This window comes from Rutilus rutilus (assembly GCF_951802725.1).
Source record: "Rutilus rutilus genome assembly, chromosome: 6".
NCBI lineage: Eukaryota > Metazoa > Chordata > Actinopteri > Cypriniformes > Leuciscidae > Rutilus > Rutilus rutilus.
Window position 1 is genome coordinate 7,147,990 of NC_140214.1, and position 24,103 is coordinate 7,172,092.

Sequence of the window (24,103 nt, forward strand, 5' to 3'; positions counted from 1 at the left end):
ATTTTCTGTCCTGAGGCTAAAGACTACAGCCAGTAGGAGGAGCTGTTCCGCATATTTTCAGCCCGCCCATACAGGGTGGGATCTCACTCACAGAATGTACACACAGTCAGCCGTCTTTCTTTGGAAGCTAAGCTAGCAGGCTCTTGTTCTGTGGAGAAAGCTGAATAGTAGGAGAAAGCTGAATAGTAGGAGAAAGCTGAGTAGTAGGAGAAAGCTGAGTAGTAGGAGAAAGCTGAGTAAGTAGGGGTTACATCCTCCTTTTCCCTGACTTGTCCGGCGGGCGAGATCGTTCAAAATGTCCGAGATTCGGCTTTTGCTTTCTGCGGTCGCCATTCGTTGTTTACATGCACACCTCTCGTTTCAATCTAACTGAATTCATTCCGATCGGTGAATCTGAGTGTAGTGTTTACATGAACGCTAAACAAGTGATCGGTTGATGTGCGTTTTAACATTGCTAAGAAAATTCCTGCACCTCCGTTGCGAGACCGGCGCTTCTCCGTAATGACGCCACCGGCCTCGCGCCGTTCTCCCGCGGCCGTCAGCCTCGTCCTGCTCACCACAGTAAACGTGATGAATGGCGACTGTAGAACGCAAAAGCCGAATCCCGGACATTTTGGGCGATCCCGAAATCCCAGGCAGACTCGTCACGGAGACTCACTGGTAGCCTAACCTTGTTTTAAACTGCGCTCTCTTACCAGTAGGCGTGGCCTCCTAGGGCAGCGAAGCAAGTGCATTCTGGGAGTTGTTGTCTTTCATCCACATGAGCCAAAAATAAATTTTCTGGCTTTTCTCAGGCTAGAAAGCTCCAAATTAAAAAATTTCTTCACATTTCTTCTACATAAATGACCTATTTTAAATACACATTCATCTTTCCAGAGGTGAAGTATCCCTTTAATATTAAAGGTTCTGTCTGTAAGAGTGACAGCTAGTGGTCGAGATAGTTACTGCAGTCCAAATTCAAAATATCAGAGATCGTTGTTTCCTCCACTATTACTTCTGCCCCTCCTCCTCAGACTCTACGCTCACGCAATTTGCCAGTGTTGTGCCGAATTTCGACCCCCTGCCAAATTATTATATACTACTTATTCTATATTATATACTATTATATAATACTAGGGGGGTAATAATTTGGTGGGGGTCGAAATTCGGCACAACACCGGTTTGAGGACACGCAACAGGTACGAGCACAATTTGACAATGAAAGCCGAGGAGACTTACAGACTGTAGTTGATTTATCCGCACTTTAATATGCTCTTGTTCATAGAGATTTTTTGGATGGATATCGAGGCTTTTTAGATTGTGTGGAATCTGCAATCTCTGACCCAGTTTGTTTGCTCATTTCACGGCTGCAATAGGCTGTGTTTCCTGCCAAGTGGCATCCCGCGGTGTCAAAATACTATTGGGTGAACTGGCAGTGGGCGAGAACACACAGACCAAAACAAAAACTGACTGATAACACGGAACGTGTAAATAAATAAGTAGAATAACTGGCTGTAGAAGTCTTTTTCAGAGAAACGAGTATGTGAGCTAAACATGTTTTCGAAATATCTGCAAACATATTATGGTATTTTTATGCTTTAGTACTGTAGAGTAAAAAAGTTACATACAGCACCTTTAACACTATAAATGACTATAAATGCCCTTGGTTTAGGTGTAGCCTACTATAAAGCTTACATGATAAAATGTTGGTAGCCTATAATACGTATGGAATGTCCCTCATTTATTTATTTGCCAATCAAAGGTAATTTCAAGTGCATTTTAAGTTGTGTTAAGCTGATTTATAATAGTCCTTTATGATTTTTGCTTGTCAGACTGAACAAACATGATCATCGCTGTAAATCATGTCACATAGGATCTCAGTTGTCATTAATGTCAGACTGTACAGCAGTCAAGGCACGTTAAAAACAGACATCATCAATCATGGACCTGTCCACCCATGGCAACAAACTGCCGGTCTGATGGGTAAGACTTAAACCCGTTCAATGCAGTCTCAGTGAACACAGATTCTCTACGAGTGAGTACAAATGGAATGATTGATTGATATGATGATATCATTCTTATAATAAATTTGAGGGAAATAGGGCAGGAAATATTCAGTAGCCTAGGCTACATATTGTTTTCAGATGATGTTTATATTATGTACAATTTAAATATTAGAAATACACTGCCTTTCTTTTTAAATTGATGAGTAATTAAATAACTTAAATATACTATTTTTTTATTTTTTTTTGCATATGCAAAGAGATAGAAAATTTACATTGTAAATCTAAATGTTTTAATTCTAACTCTATGAATTCAGCATGGTATTAGCATGTTCCTGTTGACTGTAGCCCTGTTCAGGCTAGCTATTATGCAAAGCTGTTCCATTAAAATAAATGACCCTTTCATGGAAATGACTAAGTATTCTGGAACAAAAATAAATGTTCCAGTGGACAAATGTTTGAGGACAAAACCTGAAAAAAAACTTAAAATAAATAAATGTACAAATAAAGATATAAATAAATCCACAAAATTCTTCATAGATAAATATATAAATAAAAATAATAATTTGCAAATAAATACATAAATCCACATATTCCTGCATAAATAAATATATATATAAATAAATGTCTGAGGAGATAAATAATTAAATAAATGAAACCCAATGTAGGGGGAAATTAACAACATGTTAAAGGAAATGCTCAACTGAAAGTTGTCTTTTGTCTTTCAAACCATTTATTCATTTCTGAATATAGCTCTGTATTTTTTTTTTCCTTGGCGCAACATGCTAATGAGAGGGTGTCAATCAAACATCAGAAGGCAGTCTGTACGCCACCATTGGCTGATCTCTTGACTGAATAACTCTTGTAACTTTAATAAGGACGAATCAATGTTTAATTTATACAATGAAGACTATGCTTTGTTATTTTACATTTGATTACTTTATTTCATTTCTCTAACTGAAAAATACTTTTAAACCTACCGGAAAATCCTGAAAAGCAAGAGTGTTTATTTCATTTGTATCTTTGTAGTGTATTGTATTTATTTGTGCTATTGCTTGAAGTTTGCCATTTACTTGTCTTTAATAATGTTTGGCGCTTATATTAGTTAGTAGTTTTAGCTGTGGTATCGAAATTTGTGAAATTTCACTGGAATCTAACATTTTGGTGTCATAACATTTATTTCATATTTAACACAAACACTAAACAGAGCAATTCCGAGAGGGTCCTCGCGCCATCTGTCCTTGGGCCCTAAAAATAATATTTTATTAATTACTTTTTTGTGGTGGAGCAAGTGAAAATTATTATTTGAGTCGAATCGAGAATCGAATCGAATCGAATTGAATTGGGACATCTGTATCGTTACCCAGCCCTAATGATGACAGAATTACAATTTTTGGATGAACAATAATTAAATGCATTAAAAAATATATATTATCTAAATAACCTTTTTTCAGAATGGAATGGTTCTTCATAGAACCTTTACTGTCAAGAGTGTATTTGTATAAAATAAATATTTGAAGAAAATTGTTTTGACCTCTATTTGAGGTCCATCCCTCCCCACAAATCAGTTTCAGTTTTTCAGTATTCCTGGGTTGTTTTGATAGATAGGTTGTGCAACAGCATTTCAATTTTCTCTGCAGGAGATACAGCCTCTAGGGGAAAATAGTGCCTGGAAGCAGATTAATGGAACAATCATAGGGCTGATGAGGGGGTAACACGGTGGCCAGGCATTTGCTGAAGACCTCCTGATAAGGATGATATACAGGGAGCACTTGAGAGAGATCAAGGGGTTCTTGGGACTGTGAACAAGCATCTGGGGAACTCGAAGATGCATGTGGCATGACAGGTGGGTCCCCACCCAAGGATAGTGTTGGTGGACCAGTCGATATGGGGGTTGTGCTGAAGAAGCCTGGGGTAGCCCAGGATTACAGGGAAAGCAGAAGACTGGATGAGATGGAAAGATATCTCCTCTTGATGTTGCAGAATGGAAAGACATAGTAGGAGTGTTTGACGAATGATTTCTCCATGGCCCAGAGGTCACCCATCCAGGGCAGTAACAACCAGGAGAGACAAAAGGGACTCAGAGGGAAGACTTAGCTTCTTGGCTAAGGAAATATCCATAAAATTTCCAGCCGCACCAGAATCCACCCAAGCCTGCAGAGAATGTCTTTCATTACCCAGGAGAGTGTGACTGGAAGGATCAGGCCAGTGTCTGTTAGGAGAGAGATGTTAGGAGAGAGATTTGGGTAACTCCCATCACAGATCTCTCCTGTCTGCACGGGACAAAGCTTTTCCCAAAAGCTAGGACAGGATACTCTGAAATGTCCAGACTGGCCACAGTAAAGGCAGTGGCTGTCGTTCATGCGCCAATCGCGTTCAGCAGGTGACAGCCTTGTACTTCCCAACTGAATGGGCTCTGGGGTTTCTTGGGAAGCTTGAGTTTTGAAGTGTACAGGGGCATGGGGATGGAAGACTAACGGTCCCATTCTCCTTCTCTAAGTCTATTGTCTAAGCGGATTCCCACCTCAATTAGAGTCTCGGGACTACCAACAGGATCTCTGGTAGCAAGCTCATCCTGGATGGCCTCTGAGAGACTGAGCTGCTGCAACAGTGCGGAAATGGATGGCGTAGTCTGCCACGCTGCGTTTACCTTGCTGGATGGACAACAGCCTCTTCGATGCCTCCTGACCTCGGAGAGGGTGATTGAGGACTCGTTTGAACTCTGCCACAAAAGCAGAGTAACTGGTACAGATGGGACTGTGGGCCTCCCAGATAGCTGTGGCCCAAGACAGGGCTCTTCCAGAGAGGAGGGTGATCATATAGGCTATCTTAGCCGTGTCTGAAGGGAAGGATGATGGTTGTAACTCAAAAGTGAGAGCACACGGTGTCAGGAAGCCGTTGCAGGCATAGGGTCTCCTGCAAATCGTTGAGGTGGAGGGAGCCGGGGTTTTACTCATTAGAATTACTCATGTCTTGTCCCAAAAATCAGCATATAATATTTGGTTACATGTGCATGTGAACAAAGGCATTTAAAGAGATAGTTCATCCAAAAATGAAAATTATGTCATCATTTACTCACCACAGGTTGTTCCAAACCAATATGATTTTCTTTTTTCTGCTGAACACAAATGAAGATATTTTGAAGAATGTGGGAAAATGAACAGTTCGGCGGCACCATTGACTTCCAGAGTACTATTTTTCCTACTATGGAAGTCAGTGGTGCCCCAAAGCGTCCGGGTTACAAACTTTCTTCAAAATATCTTCCTTTGTGTTCATCAGAACAAAGAAATTTATACAGGTTTGGAACAACTTGATGAAGTTAACAGATGATGTCAAAATGTAAATGATGACAGAATTTTCATGTTTTGTGTAAACTGTCTCTTTAATTCAGCAATTTTCTTCAGGTAAACAGGTAAGTTTAAATGTTAATATAATTGTAATTTATTGGGTTCAGGTGGGTCAGATCCTGTTTCAGATGTTTCTATAATGACTCACTTTCTGTTCCAGGCTAATATGAAGGAAAGCTATGTAAACACCCAATTTACTGTGTTAAATAGTGCATGGAGTACTGCACTCGCATTGGTATCTGGAAGCATACAGTATTTTTCAAAACATAAACAAATATGCAAAGGACAGAGGGGTTGTTTTGACTAAGTGGTCTGGTCCACATTGCAGCTTATTCTGTTCTGGACAAGAACGGAGAAAAAAATGTAAAGTAACCAAAGATAGTTTATTTAGTTTTACTTGCCATTTATGGTCAGGGTGAAGTAACCTGACATAACCAGTGCTGTGATATCACACTTGTACATCTAGACCCTCCAGAAGTGACTTTAGCAGTTGTGTGTGTACGTCTCTGTGAAAAAATATAAAGGATTTACAAAAAAAAAAGGTTGAGGTAAGAAATTACAATTTTATGTTTGACCGTAATTTACGATCATGTTAATGCTGTAAAAAAAAAAAAAAAAAACCTTTTTACTTTCCTGGATTTAACTTGTTCAGATAACTCAAATATCCAAGTTGTCACATAATACAACTTCACATTTCATGTTGACTTAAAATTTAGCAAATGAACACAAAGTTAAATCAACAATTTTTACTGTTTTCAGCCAGCAATTGGCAAAAACACAGTAGGCTAAACTCTATAAACTTACTAGACAATATGTTGTGAGTATTTCCATTTGTTTCCAAATTGCTGTTGTCTCTTATGTTTACCATTGTAAATAAAATGTTTAACCCCTTCAGACCTGAATTATGTTTTAAGTTTCTGAAAAATATAAAATTACATTTTCCCAGCTCATGAGGCTTCTATAAATGAGACCAAAAAAATTATAATTGTTTTTATTTAATTGGCTTTAATTGTAATTTTTTTTTTTCCATTTCAATGGACGTCAGGTCAAAACAGGTGTACTTCACATAAATGTACCAACATAAAATTAAATAATAAACATAAAAATTGTTAGTATATACTTAAAGCTTTTTCTCAAGGTCAAAAACTTTTCAACAGTACACCATTTCAACTTTAATTTTGAGGTTTTTGTTTTACAGATTGCACAATGTTTGTAACAAACTAAATATCTTAGAATCAATCAATATGGTCATGTTAGAGTCATTTTCTTTGTGCATCTTTCTTTTTTTAGATAAAAAACTTGAACATTACAACATTTCAACTTTAATTGTAAGGTTTTTGCTTTATAGATCGCACATTTGTTTATTCATAACAAAATAAACCTAGGAATCAATTAATGCATTCACGTTAGAGTAATTTCCTGTGTGCATCTTTGAAACGATTTTCTCGTATTTCTACAGTACATTACTGGCAACATGGTTGATGCATGTATTTTGATTTCCAGTAACTGTACTGTAATTCACTTTACAGCTATAGTAGGAAATAATACTATGGAAGTCAATGGCTACTGTCAACTGTCTAGTTACCGACATTCTTTAAAATATCTTCTTTTGTGTTCAGCAGAATAAAGAAACTCACACAGATTTAGAACAACATGAGGATGAGTAAGTGATGACAAATATAATTTTTGGGTGTACTGTACCTATAAAGGGATAGTTCACCCAAAAACTTAAATTAGCCCATGATTTACTCACCCACAAGCCATCCTAGGTGTATATGACATTCTTCTTTCAGACGAATACAATCGGAGTTATATTAAAAAATGTCCTGGCTTCCAAGCTTTATAATGGCAGTGAATGGTTGTTTCTGTTTTGAAAGTCCATAAAAGTGCATCCATCCATGATAAAAGTACTCCATGCGGCTCTGGGGGGTAAATAATGGCCTTCTGAAGCGAAGCGATGCGTTTGTGTAAGAAAAATAATTCATATTCAAGTTACGCTTTAGATTTAAGTAAAATCCGTATGTTTCGTTTGGCCGGAAGCTAGTCATTTTACTTTAGAAAGTTTTAAATACGGATATTTTTCTTACATCTCCATCTTCCTCATCACTCCACATAAAGTCAACATCTGAGATATTTCCATCAGCTATATGTTCAAGCACTTCAAGAACTATATATTCTGCATATGAAAAAGTTTCAAAAATGTATCGGTACTGTGATATTGATTTTTGATAAGAAATTTCAATCAGAATTACTGGACTTCAGTTACTGGAATGTGATTTCAGTAACAGGCTTTTGAACCCACTGTCCATTCTAATGGACAGACACATTTGAATCCTGATTTAAAACTTGAAATTCTACAATTGATTTTTAACTTTAATTAATAAGTTCAATCTTTCTATTTTACATACAAACTATGAAATACTGGCAAACATGTCAAAAAATGTAAATAAAACCATAGAAAATGTTGCTTGCTTCTGTGTTTGGAGTGAAGTGCTGCCATGCTTCTCTTCAATGTAGTGTTTTTTTTTTATTTATAATTACTACATGCAGAGCTTTACTGCCATTTGACTGGATGACAAGCGTCCAATCTAATGGACTGCAGGCTTTAAACTAGGTGAAATGCTCCAGAAAAAAAAAAAAAAAAAATGGGGGTTGACATGTGATGTCCATTGTAATGGACGCAGGGTCCGAAAGGGCTAAAATGAAGTACATTTGAGTATATGCATGCCCAAGATTTAAAATGTTTGTTTTCTCTTTGTTACATAACATAACATACTAATATTTGAAATGAACTGTGTTGCAACACTTATTGGTCTCCCCTGATCAACAATGTAAATAATAATAATAGTAATAATAGTAATATTATTAATGATGATAATTTAAAGGGATAGTTCATCCAAAAATGAAAATTTTGTCATCATTTACTCACCCTCATGTTGTTCCAAACCTGTATGAATTTCTTTATTCTGCTGAACACAAAAGAAGATATTTTGAAGAATGTTGGTAATCAAAAAAGTTGATGTATTGTATTTGTTTCCTACTATGGAAGTCAATGGCTGCTGTCAACTGTCTGGTTACCAACATTCTTTAAAAAATCTTCTTTTGTGTTCAACAGAACTCAGTAACTTAAACAGGTTTTGGACAACTTGAGGGTTAGTAAGTAATGACAAAATGAAATATTTTGAGTGAATTATCCTTTTAATGGCATAACATATTATTTTTTATATGTTAGAATTTTGTGTTAAACAGCAGTGTCAAGATATCTTCAAGATTATGTTTTTTGCACATGTGGATTTTTTTGCGCATGATGGAAAGTTTTGTCCATCGACGAGATGCAAGATGCAAAAACATCTTCAATGAAATATCCATTTAAATATGAAAATTACTTGCATCTTGTCATCACAAAAATTAGCATATATTTACATGGACATGGTCAACTTGAGTAATGACGAATGAGTAACATCACCAGCAAATTGTCATAAGAACCAACAATATTCAAGTACAGCTATATTCCTGTATCTCAAAAATGAGAGCATGTTACTAACAACATGGTTTCGATTCCCAGAGAATGCATGAACTGATCAAAAAAGTATAGGCTACTGTATGTTCCCTTTCAGTCGGTCACGTTCAACACCACGTCAGAGTGATCCGACTGTATAGGAATCTCTCTAGAGAGCCAATCTACTTTGAGTGAAACTAAAGGAGGCATACATTGGCATACAATCATTTGCAGCAGCTGCTCTGCCACACAGCGCGGGTATATAATGAGCAGCAGGTGTGATTGCACTTCAGCTTTTCGCTTCGGAGCCGAGTGTTTCGAATGCTGATCTTACTAAGAGTGTTGACATTCAACGAGCAGCTCTTCAGGAGAACCTTTGGCTAAGTCTGGCTAAGGGTTACACGTGCATCCCTTGCTAGGCAACTGCCCTAACTCCACCTGGCGGGGGGAGCTGTGTCTCTCTTCCCAGGCCTGTAAGCACTCGTTGGACTTAACTGGCAAGGCTCACCGGGCCTGTGGGAAAGCCGCCTCTGCCTTACAAGCCATGGCGTTGTTGCAGGTCCATCAGGCCAAGTCACAGAAGGACCTGCACGAGGGTGGTAATGATCAGGGTAGCGAGACGATTAAATCCTCCTCGGCCCCCCTCAGGAACTTGCCCTGGTGTTTAGAGCACTTCAGGATGCTCCCTTTGAGCCTCTGCAGTCAGCAGACTTAAAGTTTCTTTCCGTGAAGACATTGCTGCTGGTTGCACTGGCCTCTATCAAGAGGGTAGGGAACCTGCAGGCATTTTCGGTTGATGAATCGTGCCTAGAGTTCAGGCCAGATGACGACCTGGTGGTATTGAGACCCCGGCCTGGCTATGTGCCCAAGGTTCCTTCCACTCCCTTCAGGGACCAGGTAGTGAACCTGCAAGCGCTGCCCCTGGAGGAGGCAGACCCAGCCCTGGCTTTGCTCTGTCCCGTCCGCACTCTGCGACTGTACATGGGCAGAAGTCGAAGCCTCAGGACTTCAGACCAACTTTTGTCTGTTACAGAGGCCAGCAGAAGGGAAAGGCTCCCTCCAAGCAGAGGTCAGCCCACTGGATAGTGGATGCCATCGCCTTGGCTTACCAAGCACAAGGTGTGCCTCACTCTACGAGAGGCATTGTATCCTCCTGGGTGTTGGCGCGTAACATCTCGCTAATAGATATCTGTAGAGCTGCGGGCTGGGCGACACCTAACACGTTGGCTAGACTTTATAGCCTACATGTAGAGCCGGTCTCATCCTGTGTTCTCACCCTAAAAGGGTAGAAGCACTGAAAGGCCCAGCTCTGTCGGCTTGCTGCGCCCTACTGTGCGCTTATTGCTCCAGAGTGAAAAACCTGTTGATTCATCCACCACACTCTGAGCCTATAACTTCCTATAGGCCTTTATCCTTTGAATCCTTGAGAAACAGGTCTAGGCTGGGTTCCATATGTGCGACCCTGCGGGGATTCCATTCGTGTATTCTTCCACAGCTGCTCCTAAACGGAAGCCTGTGTCTTTCTCTTGGGCTAAGTCACCCCAGTATTTCATATGCAGTACAACTTTCGGGTTAGTCCATACTGTATGTATATCTCCACATAACTCCTTCAGGGAAGAATGTGGCTTCAGCAGTGTTCTCCTTCCTAAACGGTAAGGGCACGCTTTCCCAGTGTTATCCAATAGTCTCGCTGTATGGGTTACCATGGAACACCAGTGTCAGACATTCTTTGTGTTAGCCCTCTCCTATCGTCCTTCCAGGCAAGAAGGGGCTGGAGGCTTGCTCAGGGCACTAGAAGGGGGCAGCTGCTGTGGTGCTGTGGTGGGGATTCCTATACAGTCGGATCACTCCGACGTGGCGTCGAACGTGACCGATTGAAAGGGAACGTCTTGGTTACATATGGTAACCCTCGTTCCACTGGAGGAACCTGCTGCTCATTATATACCGGCACTGCGTGGCAGAGCAGCTGCTGCAAATGATTGCACGCCAATGTGCATTGGCTCGTTTAGTTTCACTCAAAGTAGATTGGCTCTCTAGCGAGATTCCTGTACAGTCGGATCACTCCGACGTGACGTCTCTGTTCCCTCCTTCAGGGAACGAGGGTTGCATACGTAACCAAGACTTTACTTTGGATAAAAGTATCTGCCTTTAATCCTGTATGTTCCAGCAGATTCAATCTTACTAGACCGAGAAAGCACCAGTTCCATCAAAGGTTACACTCTTTCAAAAACTGCATGGACCAGTTTTAGACAGCAGATTGCTTAAATAGTTCCTTTTCAAAACTTAATGTAATTGGTACAGTAATTAAAAGTTGGAGAATAAAATGCAGAAATTGTTAAAAGAAAAAGTAATGAATACAAACCAAAGGGTTTGGAAAGTTCTAATGTTTTATTAAACATATAGAGGTGCATTTCTTGACAAGTATGTGAAGTCGCGATAAATTTGCAATGTACTATTTGTATTCACTCCTTACAGAACTGTGACAGAAAATGTATGTTTGATCATCTCTTATTAGAATCCAGCAGAGAGGATCTGTGTGTTCAGTCATGGACGGGAGTCTGTTTATGCTGCTGCTGTCAGGTTGGTGTGGTCATGTGTAATCTGTATTTATGATGATGTGTACACATATAGATGGTTTAACATGTTGATTTTAACAGGGCTCTTCTGGAGCAGTTCTGCTCTTTCTCGTCAGTACCACTATATAAATGTGAGAATGTCATGGCCAGAGGCTCAGAGTTACTGCAGAGCGAAGTACACTGACCTGGCTACTGTAGACACCATGGATGATGTGAACAGGCTGGTGAATATAGTGGATGCTGGATACAGTGGATCAGTGTGGATTGGACTGAAGAGAGGGACACAGAAACAATGGGCTTGGTCTAATGGAGAAAACAAATCTACTCAGTACTTTAACTGGTTTTCAGGAGAGCCAGATGAGAATGCAGATTGTGTATGTTTTAATTCCGGGTTCTGGTATGATGATAAATGTAGCAATAGTCAATTGTTTGCATGCTACAATGGTGAGTTCCCCTTTTTTTTTAAATAAATTGTGCAGTTTAACTGGGAAAGAAGAGATATGAAATATTTTTTTTTTTTATTCATCTCTCAATAGAAAATAATGGATACATCATGGTAAATAATCGTAAAAATTGGAGTGATGCTCAGAGCTACTGCAGACAGTATCACACAGATCTGCCCACTATCCAAAACTCTGAGGAAAATACACAGATAACTACGATTCTTTTATCTGGATATTACATCTGGATTGGTCTGTTCAAGGACTCTTGGGAATGGTCTGATAATTGGAGCCTCTTCTTTAGATACTGGACACAAGGACAACCATCCCAGAGTTCAGGATCTGGTGACTGTGTCGGTATGTCAACAACTGATTCTGGGAAATGGGCTCAATACAGCTGTGATCTAAAGCATCCTTTTATCTGCTATGGAGGTGAGTTTCCACAGTTAACAGAATCAAATGATTCAAACAAGAGATTTATAGATCATTCTTGAAACAGCCATTACAAACAACTCATATCTTTTCATTTACGGTATTGATGTATCTTCTGTGTTGATAATGACAAACTCTTAATTTCTCTAGATGACACGTTAATTAAAAAGCAGATCATCAGACTGAAGTTCTCCTGTAATGGAGAATGCACATTGAATGATCCTTCACTACAGACTGCCATTCTGAATCAGGTTTGTTTCTGCCTTAAAAACTGTGTTCAGGTTTGTCAGTACCATGACAGCCGCCCACAACATCATATAGCATTGTGCTTGTGAGTTTTGAGCAGGCAAGCAACTCTCATTTGGTTTTTTTTTTTTTTTTTTTCTTCTCTAGATCAGTGAAAAGCTAAAGATCATGGGACTGGAGAGTGACAGCAAAATAAGCTGGAGAAAAGGGGAAGGTGAAGAGGTGTTTCATCAGAAGATCAACCGTACAGCGAGTTCCAATAATTCATGTAATGAGGAGTGATCTTTAATTTATATCTTTATATCAAAATTCGAAGAATATAAGACTCGAAGAATATAAAGGGGTTTTTATTTTTAGTAAAAGTAGATTGATTAAAGGAATTGTAAAGTAGTTTAGTAAAAAAAAAAATGTTTAAACACTATGAAGTGTCATATAATATAATATACTGTGTTTACCATTTACTATAGTTTTGAATTTAGTAATTTTTTTTGTAAAATCATTATTAAAAGTTTACAGAATTTTATATAGGTTCTGCAGAAATAAGGGGTGTAAGTATGATGATATCTTTCTAGTAATGAATCTGAAGGAAATTTGATTGGCAGAAATCAACCTGAGCATATTATTTCCATTTTCGGGTGATACCTAGATGTTTCCAAATTTGCATTCATATATATATATATTTGTGCTTTTATTTTGAAATTGATGAGAGATTTAAGTAAATTTAATATGCTATATGTGTTAAAAATAAAATTCACTTTGTAAAACTAAAGATATGAAATTCAGCTATTATTAATTCATTGACCTCTCTCTCTCTGCATTCTGAGTAGATAAAGATATGCTATATGTGTTTAAAATAAAATTTACTTTGTAAAATTAAAGATTTGGAGTTCGACTATTATTATTTTATTATTATTATTTTATTAGTATTGGAACTCTTGCATGGAAATCTCTCTCTCTTTCTCTCTCTCTCTCTCTCTCTCTCTCTCTCTCTCTTTGTCTCTGCATTCTTAAATAATAATAACATAAATTATATATAATATCTAGCCTAAATAAAGATTTATTCTCATGTTCATGTCTTGCATTTGATATAACTGTGAAAGTGACTTTAATATGCGCATAGCCTACACTATGCTTTGTTTTTTGTTGTTGCTGCTTTTGTCATTTATACTATTGTTATTCTTAGCCAATCTATAATATATTTTCAGTCATTTTAATTCTACGTTTTTTTTAATGGGATGTACCCGGGTATACTGGGTTAGGTTGTACCAACAGCACTCAGGTTAAGTGTTATTCATCCTTTCACCACCAGATGACCACAAATTACACCAGTTTGAGAAGCACAGAGAAATGAACCGTTTTAAAGCATCATGTTGCTCCCAAGCACTGAACATGTCTCCCTAATCAGAACACTGATTCAGTCCACAAGATTGTAAACATGAATGGCCATAGTGTATAATATTGTATATTTTACACTATTCATTTATGACATAATTTTTCTGAATGTTGTTCTTTGTCAACAGCTCTATTAATAGTAATAAAATAATAGTTGTAATAATTGTGTATTATAGGTTTTATTTATTAATGCTCTAGTTTTAAAATTAAACATTTTTGATAATAACATTCAATATTTTTGTTAAATCACCATTACAAGTAGCCAACGATTTTTAAAAAACGCTCTGTAAAAAAATGGTCTAATTTTAACTGTAAAAGACTATGGGCCCTATCTTGCACCCAGCGCAATTGACTTTGTACACCGACGCATGTATCATTCCTATTTTGCACCCGCGCACAGCGGACTTTTCCCTCCACAGATGCACGTCGGTAAATTAGGAAATGAACTTGCGCTCCCGGGGGTGGTTCAGCGCAAAGAGGAGGCGTGTTCCGGCGCAAACGTTCCCTCATGCTATTTTGCAGGTTTAGAAAACAATTGCGCCACTGGCCAGGAAAAACCTAGTCTAAAGTCAGTGGCGCGTTGCGCATGTTATTCATATGCTATTTTAAGGGTGCATGCTTGGCCATAATCAATGTAGCGTGTGCAACAACGCGCATGCACTTTTCTTATCTCATCTACACACAGACGCAGCAGTTCTCATTTTTAGAAAACCATACATTACAAGGAAAAATATTAACACACGAGGGAAATCATTGTTGTGTCCATGAAGGGTGAACGTGATTTCACCAAGTACCACATGTTCCTGGATCAACATCTTTGTTGATCCTGAAACAACTTTCCAATCAACCAATCAGATTTGAGGAACAAGTTTACAGTTTATGTCAAGTTTAGGTTTAAAACCAGGGTGAGGTGCTTCAACATCAGTGTTATTCACCTATCATTTCCCTCTGATTTTAGGGAAAAGTTTGTGTAGGGTTAGGTTTAGGGGTAGGGTTAGGACTAAATTTTGGGGCAGGAATGTTATTCCAGGATCAACAAAATATGTTGATCCAGGAACATGTGAAAAAATAGGCATAAATCTAGCTGACACATTTACCCAAATTTGTATATGCCTGTTTAACCGAAGCTAATTTGGGTGGGTTTCTCCATCCCCAATGTCACTTCTCTGTGTTTTACGGCCTTGACGAGAACGTCGGCCTCCTCGGCTTTGAACCGCTCCTGGCGCGCGCCTGGCAAATCCGCCGTTATAATAGCAATCCGCCATGGAACAAGCGCGCCTGCTCTTAAAGGGAATGTGAGGTGTCGCTCTGGGCTGCGTTTCCCAAAAGCATCGTAAGCCTAAGTAGATCGTAAAAACGATCGTACGACTGATCTTAATATTACGGTCTGTTTCCCAAAAGCATCTTAACTTAAGTAGCACTTGAAAATCATCGTAGATCTACGAGTGCTCTGGAGTAATCGTAAATCCCTAAGTGCATCGTAAGAAGACAGAGTTATGAGGTCACCTGCAGGACAACCGACAGATTACACCTTTATTCAAGTGAAATGTAATTATAAGGTTTTGATTTTACTTTAAGTTTATTGTACACTCTATTACTCATTTTGTGTTTAAATGAATTTCTAAATTAAATAATTAAAATGGGCAGAAAACAAATCATTATCAGAAATCATTTTAATCTCAATTAAATGAATGAACAATTTTTTTTATAAAAGATGACATATGCTTCAAAGACTGGGAAAAATAGGGATGAACTAAAAAAATCTGTCAATGACTTATACTTGTACCATGTATTGGGCATTTCTTGGTTGGCCATCATGTGGCCCCATCATGCCATCTTTGACCTCCTCCTCCTCCTCCTCCTCCTCCACCACCTCTTCATCTTATTCCTCCCTATAAGGACACTCTCATATGTCCTGACTACAACTACAAAGATTCTCAAACTGCTGAGGTGTGTGGCTGCAGTCTGGACAACAGAAGATGGAGGCTGAGGCCTGGGAGGGTTGTTTGGAGGACTAGGAGATGTGCTTGGAGATGGCAGATGAAACTGATAGTTCCTCTGAGCATGAAGGACCTGACTCAGGCTCAGGTTGAGTTACCCCTACTCCTCCATGGATGTCAAGACCACCACAAATGCCATCTGAAAGCACTTTTGCCAAATGACAAGGCCTTTTCTTCCTCTGCTGTGAAAAGGGAGGACTCATTGGGCCCACCACCTGTTTTATTAAATGTTGTCCTCTGCAGTGCCCATTTCCTTTTAGCAAGGCTTGCCACTTCTTCCTGACCTCTTTCCCTGATCTTTTTATGCCCCTAGTTGCAGTCAGTTTTCTAGCAATATCCTCCTACATTTTTTGTTTTTATTTATTTGTTTGACTGCCCTTAAACCTGCTGAAAATAATACGTTTGGATAGCTCCACCTCATATAAAATGACATTAATCTCCTCTTTTAGAAAATGGTTTTTTTTTTGGGTTCAGCCATTTTGCTGGTGTCTCCACCCGAAGGTTTGTGCTTTTTATAGATTTCAAAATACAAGCGTGTGCTACAATTACGAGCCATTCTACAAGGTGACATTTCAGCACTTGACAAACGGACAGCGACTCTTAAGTAGCACTTAAAGCACAGCTGCGTGCATTCGTGCTAAGTGCATTTTTGTGAAACGCACGTGAAAAGAACACGAACGTTCGTAAAGTCGCTCGTAGAAAATCCTCGTAAGTGCTAAGATCCATCGTTATCTGGAAACGCATTGGTTTATTTCACGTTACGCCCAAACCACACCTATGAATAATGAAGCTACTTCAGACCAACCCAACCCAACAGCGCCCAAGACCCGCCCACAAAGTTACTTGCGTTTCGCGCTTGATACTTGCGTTTCAGATCGTTAAAATAGGGCCCTACTGTATATCCTTTACTATATACAAGGAAAACTGATATGACCTTACATTTTACACTAAAGAAAAGCACTCAAAAATACAGTCAAAAACAGTAATTATGCTGATAGCCTAGGCCTATATTATTACAATATAAAATAACTGTTATCTATTTAACTCTTTCTGTGATGGCAAAGCTCCATCTACTTTTCAATGATGGCGATATGGTGAAGGAAGCCTTTCTCGAGGCAGCGGATAGCCTTTTTGACGACTTTAAAAATAAAACAGAGATCGTGAAGGCCATTAAAGAAGTGCAACTCTCCCGCAATACTACAACAAGGCGATTTGAGAGAATGGCTGTGAATGTGGAGGAGCAACTGAAGAAGGATATTGACGGGTGTGAGTGCTTTTCCCTTTAATTTGACCAGTCGACTGATATGGTGGATGTGGCACAATTGTGTGTTTTCATCAGGATGGTTTTTGGAGACATGAGCGCCAAGGAAGAACTACTCACAATTTTGCCATTAAAAGGACACACCAGAGGTGAGGATATTTTTAATGCTTTCATGGGATTTGTTAGCGAGACTGTCGCTCTTCAAGCTGATCTCCATCTCAACTGATGGGGCGCTGCTATGATGGGCCGCACCAGTGGGTTCATTGCACTGTGCAAAGAAAGTGAATCTTTCCTGGATATCCTGAATTATCATTGTATAATTCACCAGCAAGTGTTGTGTGGAAAGATTTTAAATATGAAAGAAGTGATGGATATTGCAATGAAGAAGTGAAGTTCAGTTCAGGCCAGGAGTCTGCAGAGAAGGCTTTTCCGTGCTCACTTGGAGGAGAATGATGCTGAGCACACAGACCTGCTGCTTCACACAGATGTTAGGTGGTTAAGCAGAGGTACATTTTTGGCCAGATTCACGGAGCTATTGCCTGAAATCAAGGACTTCTTGAAGCTTTCAAAACATGTGGCTAACATGTAGCTTTACAAAGCTAGAGGACCACCAGTGGCTTTTAGATTCATCTTTCTTCACTGATCTCACTGGCGAGCTCAATGAATTGAATTTAGAGCTGCAGGGTAAGGATAAAGATGTAGTCAACACAATGAGTTCAGTGAACACATTTAAAAGCAAGCTACAGCTGATGTCAAGCAGGCTGCAGTGTGATAACCTGCACAACTTCCATCACATGCAAGCAGAACTACAACGTCAAGGTAAAGGTGTGACACAGCTTGACAGTGCACGTTATGAGGAGCATGTTCAGAGCATCTCGGCAGAGTTTGAAAGGCGTTTTACTGACTTTGCATCCATCGAGCCTGTAGCCAGCTATATGTGTTATCCATTTGGTGCAAGTATTGATGTTGGTGACATTTCCACCAAAGTCAAATCACTTTTCGACTTGGAAAGCTCCGCTCTTGAGGATGAGATTCTGACATTGCAAAATGACATTGAAATCAAAGCCAGATCAACATCCGCTCAACCTGGAGAGCATGTAGTGTTCTGGAATCTACTGGTGGAGGAGAAGTATCCCAATCTCAGAAGATGTGCCTTGAACCTGACAGCTCTTTTTGGATCAACTTGTTTGTGCGAGTCTGCTTTCTCACACATGAAAATCATCAAGTCCAAGTACAGATCAACAATGACTGATGACCACCTTGCAGCCTGCCTACGCCTTGCAACCAGCTCCCACACTCCTGACTACGAGAAGCTATCCTCCTCCTCCCAGTGCCAGGTCTCCCACTAGTGATTTCCTTTTTACAAACTCAGAGATCTACCTGTTTTGTATCTGGTTTATTTTTCTGTTTGGTTCATATTAAGGTCAGTTATGACTATTGCTCATCATGCAGATTGGCGTGTGTGTGTGAGAGAGAGAGAGAGAGAGAGAGAGAGAGAGAGAGAGAGAGAGAGAGAGCGGGTTTGTGCTACAGCGCACTATGCAAACTGGCAACTGTGAGAGAGGAATTTGTCTGTGTGTGTGTGTGTGTGTGTGTGTGTGTGTGTGTGTGTGTGAGAGGCAGGGTTTGTGTTGTGATGTCTACTAGTTGTGTGACAACAAGAAAAAGTGTTGTGAGGTTAGTTACTGCAGGCTGGAAACGATGTGTGTGGGTTTGCGATGTTGACACTGGACTGGTAGATCTCGGGAGGTTGGCTACTTGAAAAGTAGATCTTGGGTCAAAAAAGGTTGGGCACCCCTGCCATAGGGTGTCCCATTTGTCATTTTAGGCCAAAGAAGGGTGCTCGCAAGCGCCCCCTTTGCGGTCGATATGCGCAAAAAGGCATTATACCACCCCTTTAATTTGGTCATGGCTTGTCATGAAAAACTAAGACAATTTTACAGTCGTCGTGGAAGAAGTCAACACTGCAGGACTGTGAGTCCAATCTTCTGACACTGCCAGAATTTCGTCAGAGGTCAAATTTGATCGCAACGATCATTATTCGGCTGTCGGTGAATATGTCAAACTAATGATCAAAGACTTCTGATTTTGGCCTAGGATCTGAGGAATCTTTTAGGATTAGCAAAATTTGTCTTCGACGGCAAAATCGTGGCCGAAATCGTACAATGTGCACCCGGCTTTACAAAATGATATACTTGGCTTTATGTGCTAATAAAGTTTAAAAGTATGCTTAAGTGTGCTTCTTTTTAGGCTTGCAGTCTATGAAGATAAAGGCAGCAACCTTCCAGTTACCAGCTCCAAGCTTGCAAAGCCCACACTGTCTGTTTAATTAAGAAAACTTGTAATCTGCCTCTGTAAGCATGTGTACAGTACATGTACAGTGTTCTGTATGCATTCACCACCACCACCCTTATCAATGACTTGTTTAATCATCTTTCAGTTCCTCTTCTTTTCCTAGAACAGCAGCACACATAAACAGCAGAGAGGATCTGTGTGTTCAGTCATGGACGGGAGTCTGTTTTCGCTGCTGCTGCTGTTAGGTTGGTGTGATAATTTTTAATCTGTATTTATGATGATGTGTACACATATAGATGGTTTAAAATGTTGATTTTAACAGGGCTCTTCTGGAGCAGTTCTGCTCTTTCTCATCAGTACCACTATATAAATGTGAGAATGTCATGGCCAGAGGCTCAGAGTTACTGCAGAGCGAAGTACACTGACCTGGCTACTGTAGACACCATGGATGATGTGAACAGGCTGGTGAATATAGTGGATGCTGGATACAGTGGATCAGTGTGGATTGGACTGAAGAGAGGGACACAGAAACGCTGGGCTTGGTCTAATGGAGAAAACACACTCACACAGTTTAGTGCCTGGGATAAAAAAGAACCTATCAGTCATAACGAATGTGGTTATTTTGCCTCTGGAGTTTGGTATAGTTATCCATGCTCATCAAATTTACAGTATATTTGCTACAGTGGTGAGTTTTGAGTTGTTATCTAAATGTCAGGATTCTCTATCTTGTGTTTAAGATGATTCTTCTTTTCCATTCTTCAATAGAAAGTGAATACATCAGGGTACAGATTAATAAGAACTGGAGTGATGCTCAGAGCTACTGCAGACAGCATCACACAGATCTGCCCACCATCCACAACTCTGAGGAACAGAATACGATAAAGAGTATTATTCCACTGAGATCACAGGTCTGGATTGGTCTGTTCCAGGACTCTTGGGAATGGTCTGACAAGTGGAGCCTCTTCTTTAGAAACTGGGCAGCAGGACAACCTTCCCAGAGTTCAGGATCTGGTGACTGTGTCGGCATGTCAACAATCGATTCTGGGAAATGGGCTCAATACAGCTGTGATTTAAAGAGTCCTTTTATCTGCTATGGAGGTGAGTTATCAGAATCTAATTATTAAAACAAGAGGTTTATAGATCACTCTTGAAACAGATTTTACAAACAACTCAAATATCTTCTATGTGGAGGATGACTTTAACTCTGTATTTCTCTAGAGGGCAAGATCATTACAAAGCAGATCGTCAGACTGAAATTGTCCTGTAATGGAGAATGCACATTGAATGATCCTTCACTACAGACTGCCATTCTGAATGAGGTTTGTTTCTGCCTTTAACATCATGTTCAGTTTCAAATTCAGGTGCAGCAACACAGTTTGCTGAGCATGTACTGGATGAAATGGTGTTAAGAAACAAGAATGTGTTACAATAGGATACATTACCTTACATCCAACCTTCATTGTTGTTGTTGTTTAGAGTTAAAGATGAAATGCAGCCTAAAAAGGTGTGGCATAATTTTAAGTTTTATTTAACTTTTAAATAAACTTTTATTTAACTTTCAGATAAGTGAAATGCTAAAGAGCATGGGGCTGGAAAGTGACAGCAAAATAAGCTGGAGAAAGGAGGAAGGCAAAGAGGTGTTTCATGAGGACAGCAGTTTCAAATAATAGGTTAAATGTACCTCAATGGATACCTTCAGTGTACCTCTTTAAAATGAAAATTGAATACAATGTTATGTTTGACTCCAAAGCTTGGGTCAAAAAACAACACATTTCACACTGATGCATTTTTTTATAACACCTAATTCAACCTAGTAATTAGTTAGGAAAGAATCCAAAAAATGTAAATGTAAATGTACTGTATGTAATTTGTGTAAATTTTAAATGATTGATGCGGACCAGGGTTGGACCATAGTAGTAGCCTATGATCCATTATTTAAAAATCATAAATGGTCATATTTAATTACTAAATTATTGAAATTGATTGTGAAATGATTTTTATCAAAAGTTGTAGGCCTTCAATAACCAGCCTGCCTACATAAATGATTCTAGCTTATCTTTAATTAGCTATTCTTACAGTTTTACGTTTAGTTTTTTACTTATGTGTGAATATTGATGTAAAAACAACATGAAATACTTAAACATTAAAAGTATAATGAATTTAAAAAGTTCGAGAGTATACTCTCAATAAGAGAAATAAAAACATCAAAACAATAAACTAAACATATTACAAATATCCAATATACAAAATACAACATATACAATATACTAATACACTACAAAATCACATATAAGCAAGTCTAAAAAAGTGAGTTTTAAGCAAGGATTTAAAAGCACTAAAAGATTAAGCATGTCTAATCTCATATGGAAGAGAGTAGACCAGAGTTTTGGATCAAGGGAAGAAAAAGCCCGGTCACCCATAGAGCGCAAACGAGTTGAGGGAACAGTCAGAGGAGCGGAGATCAGCCTTGGAGTGTAAACAGTTAAGAGTTCAGATAAATAATGGGGTGCTAGGCCATGCAAGGCCTTATAAGTAAGCGTAAGTATTTTAAAATCTATACGAAACCTGACAGGTGTATAGATCAATTTCTCTGCCACGGTAAATGAAAACATGGGGCACAATCTTGCAATATTTCTGAGATGAAAAAATGACGTTTCAACAGTGTGTTCTGGACATGTTCTGGTCAAATGTTAAGTAAGCGTCAAAAATCAACGTTTCGTTTGGAACTCCAAGACAGAGCCATCATCAACATTAAGCGTTAAAGATCCAGCTTTACGTAACTGGTGGGTTGAACCAATTATTATAACCTCTGTTTTATCACTGTTAAGGCAAAGACAATTTTGATTCATCCAAATTTTTATCTCAGAAATGCAGTGTTCCAGAAAAACAACAGCCGCATGATCACCCGGTTTTGAGTGAATGTAAATCTGGGTGTCATGTGATACTTAAGTCCAAGAGTTATATGTTAAAAAGTAATGGACTTCAAGTCGATCCCTGGGAAACAAAATTTGATTGAGCCAATTTTGGACTTGTTTCCACCCATGGCAACAAACTGCCGGTCTGATGGGTAAGACTTAAGCCCGTTTAATGCAGTCTCAGTGATGCCAAACACAGATTCCATACGAGTGAGTACAATGGAATGATTGACTGCTAAGATGATATCATTCTTATAATATTTTTTTTACTTAGAAAAACACTGCCTTTCTTTTTAAATTGATAAGTAATTTAATTATTTGCATATGCAAAAAGACAGAACATTTGCATTGTAAAACTAAATGTTGGAAATTCGAACTCTATGAATTCAGCATGGTATTAGCATTTTTCTGTTGACATTTGGCTAGCTATTATGCAAAGCTGTCTGTGTCTTTAAAAAAGTAAATTACCCTTTCATGGAAATGACTAGGTAATGACTAGGTATGACTATAAGTATTCTGGAACAACAACACATATTGAAAACCCATTAGGAATGAAAAGCATGCAGAGTCAATTTTCATACAACTGTTTATACTAGTAAATAAAATATATCTGACAAACTCCACAGAGAACCAAAAACTTATTCTGGGGTTTGGCATGACATGTCATTTTGCATGCTGGGTGAGTTCCCCTTTATTTTTTACGTTTTTGTTTTATGGTACGTATGGATCTTTTTATCTGCTCATTACTAAATTTCTTGAGAAAATGATTTAACCAATCCTGAAGCAGGAGGCAACTTGGTCAGTTCATCAGTCGAATTTGCTGTTACCATACAGGTCATAAATAATATCACAAATGCTTTATCTTATAACTAGTGCTGTCAAATCGATTAACATAAAAGTTTGTGTTTCTCAATTCCCAACCCCATTCCTAGATGATCAAGTGTTTTGCTAGTGTTTTAACATCTGATGTATTGGTGTGTTGAGAAAAGTGTTTAAATATGTAAATGAAGACACGCATAACCTTCCAAGTTTTATTTGCTTGGTCTTCCAGATCAGTGAAAAGCATGGGGTTGGAAAGTGACAGCAAATTAAACTGGAGAAAAGGAGGAAAAGAAAACTGAAATGAAAATGAGCACTAATCTATTATCTATTATGTGAAGGCGGTATTGCTATTTCTTTTCGTGTGTGCTGAATGATTCACTCCCATGTTTGACTTGCAAAAAAAAAAAAAAAAAAAGCAGATTATTTTGTATACAAAATATCTGTGAAGGACTTTGTGACCTATTCAAAACCACCTGTGAGGATCCTGCCACTCCCTGTAGTCACGGAACTCACACAAAAATCTTCTTGTAGAATGTATTCAATTAGCAATGTAATTAGCAAATCAAGAGATTTAAATTCAACTGGATAAGTCTTGAGCTCAGACAGACCACATACACACAGATCCCTTTGTGTGGTGTTCCTGTTCCAGGTCAGACAAGAGTATCAACAGTTTGGTATGAATCATGTGGAAACACACCATGGTTCTTTTGATGCAATGCTACTTTAATTCTTTTCCCGCCAGCGTTTTTGAAAAAAGTTTCCAGCTACCGGCTATATGGAATAAGCAATATATCAAAAGAGAGAACAGAGCACATGTTTTATTCTAGCTTCATGTATTCCTTTTCTATCAGCACTTGAATGTGGGTAAGTTTAATAAAAAAGCAATATTTTGAGCA

General features: G+C 38.8%; 1 protein-coding gene across 1 annotated transcript; it reads left to right on the plus strand.

Moving 5' to 3' along the window:
* The first annotated feature begins 11,347 nt into the window (after nucleotides 1-11,347).
* LOC311291458 (macrophage mannose receptor 1-like) lies at nucleotides 11,348-21,461 on the plus strand. The gene is made up of 7 exons (XM_084410493.1): nucleotides 11,348-11,408; nucleotides 11,486-11,862; nucleotides 11,994-12,280; nucleotides 19,809-20,155; nucleotides 20,236-20,568; nucleotides 20,689-20,789; nucleotides 21,033-21,461. The coding sequence occupies exons 1-7, from the start codon at nucleotides 11,375-11,377 to the stop codon at nucleotides 21,135-21,137; spliced, it is 1,584 nt and encodes a 527-aa protein (XP_084266619.1). The 5' UTR covers nucleotides 11,348-11,374; the 3' UTR covers nucleotides 21,138-21,461.
* The last annotated feature ends 2,642 nt before the right edge of the window (nucleotides 21,462-24,103 follow it).